The sequence below is a fragment of the Choristoneura fumiferana genome, chromosome 9, assembly GCF_025370935.1.
Source record: "Choristoneura fumiferana chromosome 9, NRCan_CFum_1, whole genome shotgun sequence".
In the NCBI taxonomy this organism is placed as follows: domain Eukaryota; kingdom Metazoa; phylum Arthropoda; class Insecta; order Lepidoptera; family Tortricidae; genus Choristoneura; species Choristoneura fumiferana.
Genome location: NC_133480.1, coordinates 10,234,711 through 10,248,123, shown reverse-complemented (window position 1 = coordinate 10,248,123; position 13,413 = coordinate 10,234,711). Strand labels below are relative to the sequence as shown.

General features: G+C 36.9%; 1 protein-coding gene across 1 annotated transcript in view; it reads right to left on the bottom strand.

The window, feature by feature from the left end:
- LOC141431236 (LIM/homeobox protein Lhx1-like) overlaps positions 1–5,860 on the bottom strand; it is a 37,663-nt gene extending 31,803 nt beyond the window's left edge. The window contains exon 1 of the mRNA XM_074092323.1: positions 5,794–5,860. Coding sequence (XP_073948424.1) covers positions 5,794–5,830 — 37 coding nt within the window. The 5' untranslated portion in view covers positions 5,831–5,860. The remainder of the gene's footprint in view (positions 1–5,793) is intronic.
- Between the last annotated feature and the right edge of the window lie 7,553 nt (positions 5,861–13,413).

Below are 13,413 nucleotides of genomic sequence, written 5' to 3'. Positions count from 1 at the left end.
TCCAAAATAAACTTTAAATTAAATACAATATGATTGGATTTCAAAATGAGAAAATTTCGAATTATTTCAGTCAAATTTTAAAGGTGCGTGTTGTTTTCTGTACTGCTTGCTATGTGTTGGTGTGCGATAAAGAGTTATTGTATTGTATTAACATTTTCCAAGTCAGAGGCCATGGCATAGTCAGACTTTCGCACTTTTGAGGACATTTTTGCTCTGTTTTCCTATTACAGTCTCTTTGTCAGTCACTCTGTCCGTAAATTCCAATTATTTCATGGTTTAAAATTAATGATAGTATTTTCCAACCACTCTTTAACATCTATCAATGTAATCTAGTTCTATCTGCCCAGAAGCGAAATAAAGCAAAAATGTTTGTTATAAAAATGCATATTTTATTATGAAAAACTATTCTGGACTATCAAACCTGATGAAAAATGGCGATGCTGCCAAAAGGTATAACTTTCTGATTCAGTGTCACAATATTCGTACTAAGTCTCAAAGAACCATTAGATTCTTCTCACTATTGTTAGGCTACCTTTATCCTAGTATCCGCAAAGTTCCGACAGGATTAAGACAGCATCGCATCAGCAGACGGAATCGCGTTAAAAAAATAGCAGTGCGAACATTTCTCAAATGTTTTAAATATATTTAAATGTACTGGCTGAAAAAAATCTCACTTTTGACTCGAATGAAACAGGGGCCCCTGGTAGAGTGCGAAAATCGTTTACCCTCGACAAACATCAGGGGTCATAGTTATAAAATATTTGCGGCTGTCTTGACCGTCCAGACGAACAGACAGCTGCTCCGGTCTTTAGGTTTACCTACTGCATTAACTATACTGTGCTGGCAAAGAACATTTATGTTTGATGTTGGTACAGTTCCATTATTTTTTCATCTCTATTTATTCAGCGAAAATTTTATCTCCCGTTGGAATGCTTTAAGATAATTATTTTTCTTTGTATATTTAGACAAACCTTGAGTACGTCAAACTAATTAATAAACGGGTTCTTTTGGCGCTTTAAATGAATATATAAGACTAATTGCTGTGACAGTTCACGCTTTCATTTACCTAATAAGAAAAGTAAGTAAACAAGATAATTATTTTATCATTAAAACATGTCGCATGAAAACTTGTATATGACCATTTTTGTAATGATGTGCAAAGTCACAAACAAAATATTTCAGAAAAGGTCACCAGTATGGGATAGGTACTCCTAAGTACCGTAAGAATGTGTTTATAAAGTTCTAGAGCCCTTACTTACAAATATATTATCTAAACCTCATAACAACAAGAAAGAACAATTCTCTAATCGAAATTCACACACACGGTGAAGTTTTTTTTTTATTCAGCTCTGGCAGCGGCTGCCTCGCCCGCGGCGCAGGGCGTCCACATAACATCTGTCATGCCACGAGATGAGCTTGTCTGTGCGGTAGAAATGCGAAAATAAACTGACAACCCTAAAAGCTTTACCAATTTATTTATTCAAATTTGAATTTGGCGATGTCGATTGACAGCGAAGTTGGCGGTGGAGCGGATCTTGGATCTTCATTTCAAAATAGGAACGCTTTTGTTTTTGAAGAAAAACGGCCTGGATAGCTAATCGCTTGGAGCCTTTGAGATTAAGTTGGCAGTGCCACGAGCCTAAGAGCTTGTTTCACCGCTCATTATTAAATTCTATGTGACAGATAAATGTGATGCTGTCTCTGTTTATTTTCAATAAGTATTTTTAATGACTGTATCTACTTGCATTGTCATCCAATTTATTTAATTTATACTAAATTTTAAGTCAATTACTACAAATCGGTGAAATTAGACTTGCAAGATTTGAAAAAAACTCATGATAAAGTTCACTTAGTTACTAGATAAAAAAACCTTATAAAAATGGCCTGAGACACCGTATAATTACTAAATACGTTACATCAGCTTTGAAACTGTACCTCCACTATGCCACCTCAAAGCTGCCGACCGAAATAACGGAATGAATTCACTAGAACAGCATATTAATCTTGCCAACCGTCTGACTTGCGTTTCCTCGTGCAAGTCATTGTGCGGGAAACAAGCCAAATTAAGCGGCTTTCATGATAAAAAGATTTGGGGAAATATAATTATGTTACGCTACGATGTTAGTGAGTGGGAATAAAAAGTTGGCGTGAGTGTACCTACTGGTGTTGTGGTGGTAGGTACATACCTATTTAAGTCTTGCTTTAAGGCTCAAATAGACGACGACACTTTGCTTAAGTGTTTACACGAATGTGCGAGTGCCAGAATTGAATTCTACCATTAATATAACTTACTTTTTAATAGATATTTAACAGATTAATTGAATTTTTATGTAAAAATAAAAATAATAGCACTGAAACATGTTTTTTTTTATTACTTTGCCCAATAGGTAGGGGATAGACATTATGTATAATTCCCGGGACATTTAATTAATTGAATAGCTTTTTATGAAATTGCTATATGGCTCATATTGGTCATTTTTCATAATACCCGGGCATTATGAAAAATGACGGATTTATCACTTGGTCCACAACATATACACTGAGTACCTATAGCGTGTAAAGTTTCGTAATTTAAAGTTACCTTTAGTTTTCGAGTGTTTTTAATGTGACGGAGTGTACCACAGTTGAATTTTCTAAGGGACTGCTGTACTTCCAAATATTCAAATTATTATTGTTTAAATGTTTATTATTATTTATCTAACTGACCTTAATATCTTTTCGTCTCGTCGTTTATAAACATAAGTCATAGCGTCCCTTACATGAGGTTGAAATAGCAGAAATTTAATTAGAAAATCTGAATTTTTGACATAAAATGTTTGAACATGGCAACAATTTCGCATGTGAAATTTTGGTTCCTACATTTTAAATCCATTTTCTGCGGTTTAATGTCGTACTCTAGTAACCATTACCTACCTATATATATACCTACTGCAACGAAATTCAGAATTATAATAAGATAAACATTTAAACCCCATCATATTTTTCTCACAGCGACTCCAGTCCCAGAGCGAGCTCAAGTTTGCACAAGCCCTCGAGCGCAAAGCGTCCGGACTCCAAGGGCCCTCCTAACCCTCTGTTTTACAATCGGTCAACACTACACTCCCACTTAGCTCGGTAAGTGGAAGATCGGTGTGCTAGATAAATACCGGGAGTGTTTGTAAACATTATAAAATGGGTGACGGTTTTTGTTTTAAATTATTTAAAAGCTCATCTGTTCTGTTTTGTGGCAACACTGAGCCCTGACGGAGCTATTGTATGTCGAGTACGTATTTTTTTGTAAAGCAAACGACCTTGAGTACTACCAGTATCAATTCGATGAATCTTCGTTGAAAAAAGTACCTAAGGTAACGGCGCCTATTACCGTGGTACTTAAGGAAGTTTTCAAATGAGTCCCAAAAATTAAGGGTATCAAAGCTCCTTAACAAACGAGAATATTTTTTTTATTTAAGAGCGTTTATTGAACTTTCAGTGTCTTAACTTTTTGGGCTCGTTTTAGTTATTAGTATTTGATAAAATAATTATTGAAATCAAAATACCCAAATCTTCTATTACCGTGGTAATGGACAGGCTGTGATTCCATTACCGCGAATTGAGCTTCTATTATCGAGGGTATTTAAAAACGGCAATTTTCTACCATCGGTAAAAGGAACCCAACACATGTTTTGGAACTTAATACCGAGGGATTAAAAAAGGGTAATGGCTTTGGTTCTGTATAATATATTGTACATCAAATATTTTTTGAGAAAATTTAAATAAAAACTAAAGTATGATTCGAATAGTGTATCCAGCCCATTGTATTTTATTATGCTCATGCCACCAGTTATAGTTTGATGTATGCATGCTGAGTAAAAGTCACAACTTTATCAAAAAAATCTGTACTTACGGTACCCTAAATGTGAATTATTTTAACAGAAAATAAAATGTCACTCGGTAATAGGGACTTCTTTAAGAACCATTTACCGACCCAAAAGACAATTGAATGGGTCGGTAATAGATTCCCAAACATTCTATTACCGAGGGTTATGCGATCATACCATCGTTAATTGGCTTAATTTGGAGTATTGCAAAATCTAATTCCGACCTATAAAAACTATAGGATAGAGTTGTGTTTGAATTACAAATCAAATATACTTATTACATCCTTGGCATATAACCAAAATTACATAACTGGTAAGTAAATATAAAATTTCATCGCAATATTTAAACAACTTGGCAAAATAACGGTTTCTATAGAAACTACAAATTCAGTATTAATTTTTTTGCTAAAAATTAAGAGTTTGTTAATACTTTTCATACCACGGAAATAGTTTTTTAAAAGCGTGAATAGATCAAGATTGGAATAACAGTAACAAATTATATAAACGATAATTTATACCAAAAATAAAGCTTGAAGAACCAAAACTACCACTTTAACTATTACCGTGATATACCACGGTATTACAATCAACAGTTAAAATGGCGCCTATCGCCGCTGTATTTTATTTTCCATTTTAATCGTATTTCCGGGCCAAAAATGTACAAAAAGTATTCAGAACTTGTACAAAAAACTATAAAGCCATTTAAAAACCATAACATTAGTTCAATTGCCATAAATATTTTGTAAAACACTAAATAAGATTCGAGTCTGCTTGTATGTGGTGTCACGCGTTAGTATGGCAAATCCTCTTCCGTCGGTGCCATTTCGGAAAATCACGAATTGCGAGATGTTTGATTCATTCACATACACTAGCGCTAATAGATACGTGAGTCGACTAAATAAGCTTTTGTCTTGTAAAATATATTTTTTTAAGAAATCTATCGGTTTGGTTATAAAATTCGTATTTAAATTGCCGCGGTGATGGCCGTCGATTTCGATACCCCCGGTAATAGGCGCCGTTACCTTACATAAATTAAAATATTCCCGTGAAAAAAAACATTCGTCATTCAAAAATCGAACAATATTTTATGCCAGCACCATTGGCAGTTGGCACCAGCAAACGCACGCCCCAATTTTAAAATCAATTTTAAACCGCCCCAAATAAACGACTTCCTTTGTCCCGGTCGACGTCCCTAATCGAATTTTGGCGGGAAAACGGGCCTTTTATTGTCGTTGAATTTCAAACGTGGAACGGGGACTTTGATCTGCGGAAATTCAAAACGAAGTTTGCGGCTTCTTTATTTGAAATGGTACCAATTATTTTCCGTTTCTCGTGTGTAATGTAATTGAAAGTAATGTTTGTAAAATAGAAAATTTAAGTCTAATTTCCGTCTAAAATAAACCTACTTACACAGCACGAAATACATTACTTTTTACTTTGTAATGTCAATAGGTTTACTTACATCGTATTAACTTTTCACCATAAAATTTATGTAGGTGAGGTAGGTAGGTACACTATAGGTAAAATTTGTGAGCCATTGTGTTGGAATTGCCCATTATTTCTGGCGCTCATACAATTATCCTTATCAATTTTTATACTCAACTGAAACATAGTAGGTAGGCGGGTAGACCTTAAGTCTACTAAAAACTCAAGTTCACATAGAAAATGCTAATGAACAATCAAGACCAATTAACAATTCAATCAACATGATTCATGAATAATTCGACCCGAAAAATTATAGTCCACTATCTCCGGATCTATAACAACCTATTAGCACTGAAAATGTAATAAAAATCACAGATTATTTTGTATTACAAGCATATTAAAGTTTGTTATTGCGTGTTTATGGGGCCGACCGTTAATTCGAGACCACCATCTTAAAAGTAAAATAAGAAACCGCGAGATAAGGATCTAAGAACATAAAAGATATGGGAACCTTTGTGGAAGCGGTAGCCGCCGCTGCGTACGCCCATATATACGGGGCCACTACAGCCTACGCACACTGGCTCACGTCCCGGCACACATTAAAGGATGTTTTGTACGCACACGTGGAACGGTGGGCCGTGATTGGTGAAAGCGGCGGCGAAGGCACGCCCTCTTTTATCGACGTGCGCAGGGAGCGTGCGTGCGAAACATCGGTGTATGTAAAATAGTGTATAGACGGCAGTTCAGTTTTACAGACATATTCAGTGTTTCAAATGCTCGTCTCTTGGCTTAAAGCAATAGAGTTATTACTTCCTAGATTAGTTATGGGCTCTTCAGTATTTAAATTTAGAGCCCTGGCGGACCTTTTTCATTTGTGGTGGTTATCATTTTTGCTGTCAATCTCAAATTTTTGATCTTGCAATTTCCACATTTCAGTTTAATCTATCACATAGGGATTAAAAAATTATCAAAAATGATAAGAAACCTTTTTTTTCTGGAAAGATCTTATAATCACTATCCGCACTTTTGTTTATTATCCTCCTAAGTCCTCGCGTACTTTATAAAGGACTAATTAACACCAAGAATAACGGCCGAATGTACTTTATAAAGTACAAATTGTTCATTGAATAAAGAATTCTAAGTATTTTGAAATGAAATCCAAAATAACAAAGCAGGTCAACCACGTCTAGGTTTTAAACGCAAAGTTTGTTAAAAAATGACAAGAAGGTCAGGTATTAAGTACCTATAGATATTTATGCAGAGGTTATACTTCATCTTTTTTAGCATTAGAAAAAGGGTAAACAATCTTGACGAGTCTTTATTGAAAAACTTTAAAAAAAACCAGTAACTACCTATACCAAAGTGATACCAAAAGCATGTAAATGATCATTTTATTGTCCTTGCTAAGTGTTATTATTTGCTGTCTTATTTTTCAAAAGTGTTTTATTATTATTATTATTATTTTTTATTTTTTTTTCAATAAAAAGACACGTCAAGATCGCTTACCTTCTTTCTAATGCAAAAAAAACGAAGTATAGGCCACAACCACGCCTGATAAGTGAAACACTTACATTGCGGAGGTCCATAACAATGAACTACCTACAAACTTCACTCCACTGTTGCCAATGCTGGCAGCGAAGTAGCAAGGTAAAACAGTTGTCGGTACAGTCGAGCTCATAAACTTGTGAGCAAACATTTGATCAAAAATATCTGAGCACGCTTCTACGCCGTTAACAACAGAGAAGTGTTCAGTTCAGATACTTTGTCCAAATTTTTGCTCAAAAGTTTATGAACTCGACTGTAGTTCACGCTTGTCTAGTAAATATCCACTTACGTTTCACTTAAAATACTTGATGCCAGATTAAGACAAACATTAAGAAACCATCATCCAAAATAAACAGATCTACCTCATAAGGTCAGCCTCGTTTTTAAAAAGGCCATAGAGTCGGGTAGCCATAGTAAGTCGCCCTTACATCAAATGGGCTCGGGTTTTTTTGTGTGGGTACCTCTTCCAGTGAAGAATATTTATGCTGAGTATGAACATCCTACTTGAGACAGTTGTTGATTTATGATTTTTAAAGATTTTTTTAATGTATTGCTTTTCGGCATGTATTTAAGCGATGTGCTTCAAATTCTGAAATGGTGTGGCCTTACAGTGTGGAGGTGGAGGAGGGTCTGTATCACGGGATCCGAATTTATATTTTAATTTCCAAGATGGCTGCCTAAATTTTAATTAACAAAAGACAATCCTCCACCAACCCTGACTCCTGACTTTTTTGCTACCGACAAAGGCATCGTGACTGCTGCCTGACGCGAGGGTCGGCCGCGTGACTTGCAGGTTTCCCGCAGTTTGATTCGGCCGCCCGGCATGACTCGGCTTTTGAGCTATGTGTGTATATAGTAATATGTGTGGTGGTTTTTATAAGATCATCATCATCATATCAGCCATAGGACGTCCATTGTTGGACATAGTCCTCCCCCTTCCCCCTGAACCTCTTTTTTAATTTAGCTGTTGTGTATTTGTAAGTTTTGGAGTGGCGTGTTCATAAGGATAGATAGATAGATACAAACTTTATTTACAAACATGCCATTACGAATATATGAAATTAAACATTCCAAGTTAACGACAATAAATAAAATAACGCATAAATTAAGTTGTCACGGCATTGCCGCGAAAAGGCGCCGACTCAACAAGTGCTGAGGCATTGCTGTCACAGCGCTGATATTCTGTCGGAACCATGTCCGAGTTGACGCACTCAGTCACATATTATTTTTCCTCTAAGTATAATTAGGATAATGAAATATCTAGAACACGAATCTTTTGTGGCATGGCTAGAGCGCCGGTTCTAGGCCATGATGAAGGTAGAGCGAAATTGTCTACACCGCTTCCGCGCCTCTCAAAAAGCGCCAACATCATTTTATTTTGTACTGGAAACTGGAAAGTGGCGCTCCTTGTCATCTAGCGCCTAGAGCGACCGCTTCTCTTGCTCTACCCCAGGACCGGCCTAGATAGAGGTCTCAGAAGGACCATTCAGGGTTTTTTTTTATAAACTCCCGATAGCAATCGAGTTTTTTTGCGATTGCGTACCTACCTACTATCCTCAGGCGCGGATCCAACCCTCAAAAAAGGTTGTGGTCACAGCCACCCGAAAATCGGTCAAGTGCGAGTTGGAGCGTGAACTCTCCCATGAACAATCATGACTCATGCATGAACGACTTGAATTTGATTATTTCCCTTTTTCCGCGCATCAAGACATTGGCCATCCAAGCATCTCGATAGACCGTGAAAGTGTGTCGTCACGCATGCCCATCGTGCCCACAACGGTGGATATCCCTTGACTATCCTAGGTATGTTATTATCTCTCGAAGTCATATAGTACCTACGTCAGCCCTGGGGTAGAGCAAGAAGAGCGCCAAATAGCAAGGGGTTCCATTTTCCAGTTTCCAGGGCAAAGTAAAATTTTAATGGCGCCTTTTGAGAGGCGCGAAGTGGTATAGACAATCTCGCTCTACCTTAATCTAGGACTAGAGCCAGCGCTAAATAACTATCGACATAAGTTTTAAAATTAAGTACCACCTTAAGCCGCATTCACATTTCGGTATCGGTTTCATACATTTTATGCCTATGGTTGCGTTCACATTTATCTGATGCAATGTATTGTGACGCCTTGTGGTGTGTCGCATCAAAGCTATAGAGAGAGAAACAAATACACAGAGACAGATAAATGTAAATGCAGCTTTATGTTTCAAGAGTAAAAGGCCGCAAGGGATATTTATATTTTTTCTCTCAACCTGTGCTTTCTTAAAGACAAGTTATTGCCTAGAATAATTCACCAAAAAGAATGTTTGAATTAGTCGTGAGTTCGGTCCCAAGCTTGCACCTCTAAGTGTTCGGGATTAGGTATGTGCAGAATTATTTTTTAAACTTACCATTAAGGTGAAGGAAAATATCATTAAATAAGGAAAATATGGTGAGGAATCATACAGTGGTATGTGTGAAGTTCCACAGCCGCATTGAGCCTTCGTGTCAATTACAACCCACAGTGTATTGAGATGTATATGTAGATGTAATAGTGCGAGATGAAGTTAAAATTATTTATAAATTATTATTTTATTAGTTATTTCCCTATGATACCTACCTGAATAAATATGTAGTTGGTAAGTTAAATTTATACACCAAAAAAAAACAAAACAAAATCCAATAATAAACATTAGAAAAAAATAACAGAACAAAATACACATATTGGTGAAGATTAAATCTTCAACCATAGAAGCACTGATACAACTTGTACATTAAAATACTTATTCAATAACACCATAATGATATACCACGAAAGGTCAAAGCAACGACCTGGACGTATAGCTCCTTAATACCGTACAAATGCCTATAAACAAAGAAATGAACATAAATAATAGTTATATAACCGTCGAAAAAGTAATATGTCAGCGTCTATACGCCATTAGAGACGCCATGTTTGATTTACCACTTAGAGCATTTAACCAACCGGAGGCAGCATCCTCGCTTTGTTGGAATTACTTAGGTAAGTACTCAAAATGCACGTTCACCCAAACAATGCTCAGGGTAAAAGATAGTGTAATATAGAAGTAAAATTCCTGGCTGGCTAACTGTCTCATCAACATAAATCCTTGGAGTTAAAAAGTTTCAATTTGGATTATGCTGTATGAGTTTCCTTTATAATGTAGACAATGAATAAGATTGGATTATGTGAAATTCTTGCAGGATAGGGAATTCTGAAACGGGGATGAAGCTGCTCAAATAGTTTGAATATTTAAAAAATCTGTATTTCTCGACGCATGTAAGAAAATGCAAATCAATTAATCTCTTTTCAATAACGTCGCTATGAAGGGAACCAGCTAAATTATGAAACCACATGAACCAACTTGGACTTTAAGCACACGCTGTTTTTTAATGGTCTTATCCCTGTTATAGAAAGAAAAGCCCATCGTTGGCGGCTCCGGTTGGTTAAGTACTCTAGGAATCTAACACAATGGATGCGCAAACGCAGTTGGACAAATTAGGCGCCATCTATCGACGCCACGAGGAATCAGGGTAGAGTAATTATTTTTTGGATGTTCGACAGGTTTTTTGGTGGTTAATTGAATTTGGACTCAAAGGATACTGTACTTTGAGGTTTTTTGTAATGTTTCGTTTTAAAGTTTCTGGAACCGTATCAAATGAAGATCGTCTCAGTAAGTACCTAGATGCTTACTCAGTCAGTAGGTACTTTGTCGCAGCAAGCAACAGAAAAGATTAGGTTACTACTCGTAGGTAGCTTTACAGACTGTTTTATATGATTCAATTAATTGAAAGTGACAAGGAAGTAAAATACTATTATTATAAGCCTGTTGAGGTGCCCCACTGCTGGGCAAAGGCCTCCCCCATGCCCTCCACTCGACCCGGTCTTGAGCGATCTCTGACCAGCTGCAAAGAAGCGTCCAGGTCATCCCGCCTTCGAAAATAAAATGGAAGTAAAATGTCCAACTATTAAAAAAAATGTAACTGCTTTCAAGATTAACTATTCCAACACCATCGTCATTTGTCTTATCGCTTATGTACTTGGTTACTTAGTGGAAAAGATTGTTATAATGTTTGACAGTGATTTGATTATTATTATTTCTTTAAATGCTTACTTAATAATTGGCTAAAAAACTTTGGAATGGAACGATGATTAATGTGTTTCCACGAAAAAATAGTCTACTTATGAATATAAATAAAGAACGCTATGATTCACGCAGAAATGTGCACAAAAAGATCTAGATTTCCTCCTTCATATTTGGTATCTAATCCCACTAATATTTAAATGCGAAAGTTTGTAACTCTTTGTTTGCTTGTTATCTCTTCACGTCTAAACAGCTAAATGTAATTATATGAAATTCGGGGTACAAATAGTTTGAGTCCCGGGAATGACATAGGATATTTTGAATCCCGGAAAACGGCGTTAGTCGCGGGCATCAACTAATTTATATACAAGTTGGATAGTTATGATTGTCTGTTTGTGCCACTGTACCACAGAACATACAATACGTATATTACCCACGATTCCAATTCCAACTACAACCTGCCTACATATTACAGCTGTAGCTGGAGTGGGAGCGTGACCGCAGATCGTGACCCTCCGAGATTGCGCCGCCCGTGTGCGTGTGCGGTGCTTATTCATTTCTGTACGCGGTATGATTATGTGAAAGTTGATAGGAAAATTATGTTGTATTTTTTCGTTTACAGCGAATGTGGCATTAGGGCTGTTTCCCCAAAGATACGCGAGGATGTGTTTCGATGAATGTGTTTTTCATAAACCAATAGAAACGCTTCATTTATATCGCCTCGCTCCGCTCAGCTGTTTCCATCAGAGATGTGCTGTGCGAGGATAGGTAAATGAAGCGTTTCTATTGGTTCATGAAAAACACATGCCTCGAAACACAACCTCGCACATCTCTGGTTGGAACGCAGCCTTATGCTAGTGCTTCTACTCTTTACAATACAGTAGTCCAGCGCCGTTTTCGCTGACAAGTAATTATATCATTATTCCCTATTGGACAACCGCTGCTGACTAAGCTCTCGTGGGCATATTTGGAAAATGACACAATTAAAACGGTTCACTCACGATTAATACAAGTTAGGAACGATCTGACTACTTGAGGTGAGTGCGTTCACGACGATGGGCCCCCGCACAAGATCTTCCGAGAAGATCGAAACTAGACGAACCGTTCTTGAATTATAATCGTGAGTTAAACCACTGAATTTACTATGTTCTACACATTAGGTACTATGAAAATATAGACCATCAGCCAGTGTTTAGCGAAAAAAAATTCGGTTGATAATTGAATTTATATTTTTTTAAACGTATGTATTTATGAGTCTCGTTCTAAAACGCTTTTATCTATATTTATTTCTCGATCTAATCTAGAATTTTGAACCTTCGCAAATCCTCTAAAGATTGTTTTTAGGGATAAGAATATGATTAAAAATTAAACTCTTGAGACTTGAGAGAAAAACAATTAAGACCATAAAATAAAACGGTGCGCAAGCGCTTAAAACGCAATATCAAGACAACTCGATAAGTGGCTCAAATAAAAGAAAACAGCCAGGAACAAGTTGTCACATAATAACAGCGGTGATAATGCCTGCGTTACTGGGCGTACGAAATCGCACAATAACCGAGCAAGAATCCGACGCAGGCGCACGGCGACGCGAATCGGGAATCCTACTAATATTATAAATGTGAAAGTTTGTGAGTGAGTGAGAGTGATGAGTATGTTTGTTACTCTTCACGCTGAAACGGCTGGACAGATTTGGATGAAATTTGGCCGGAAAGTTAGTTTATAACCTGGATAAAACATAGGATACTTTTTATCCCGATATTCCCACGGGATAGGGATAAAATCTCGAAATAACAACCACTAGGCTTAGAGTCATGAAATTTGGTATGTAGGTAGTTGGACGTCTGGAATAAAACATAGGTGACTTTTGACCCGGTATTCCCACGGATACCTAGGGATAAAATCTTGAAATAACAACCGCTGGGCTTTGAGCAATGAAATTTAGTATGTAGGTAGCTGGACTCTGGAATAACACATAGGCTACTTTTTATTCCGATATTCCCAAGGGATAGGGATAAAATCTTGAAATAACAACCGCTGGGTTTAGAGCCATGAAATTTAGTGTGTAGGTAGCTGAACCTCTGAAATAACACATAGGCTACTATTTATTCCGATATTCCCACGGGATAGGGATAAAATCTCGAAATAATAACGCTGGGCTTAGGTCATGAAATTTGGTATGTAGGTAACTGGACATCTGGAATAACACTTAAGTGACTTTTTGACCCGATATTCCCACGGATAACAAGGGATAAAAATCTCGAAATAACAAAAACTAGGCTTAGAGCCATGAAATTGGATGTAGGTAGCTGGACCTCTGGAATAACACATAGGCTACTTTTATTCCGATATTCCCACGGGATAGGGACCAAAATCTCGAAATAACAACCGCTGGGCTTAGAGGCATGAAATTTGGTATGTAGATTAGCCGGACTTCTGGAATAACACATACGCTACTTTTTATCCCGATATTTCCACGGTATAGTTTTGTAACTAAGGGACCCCATACATC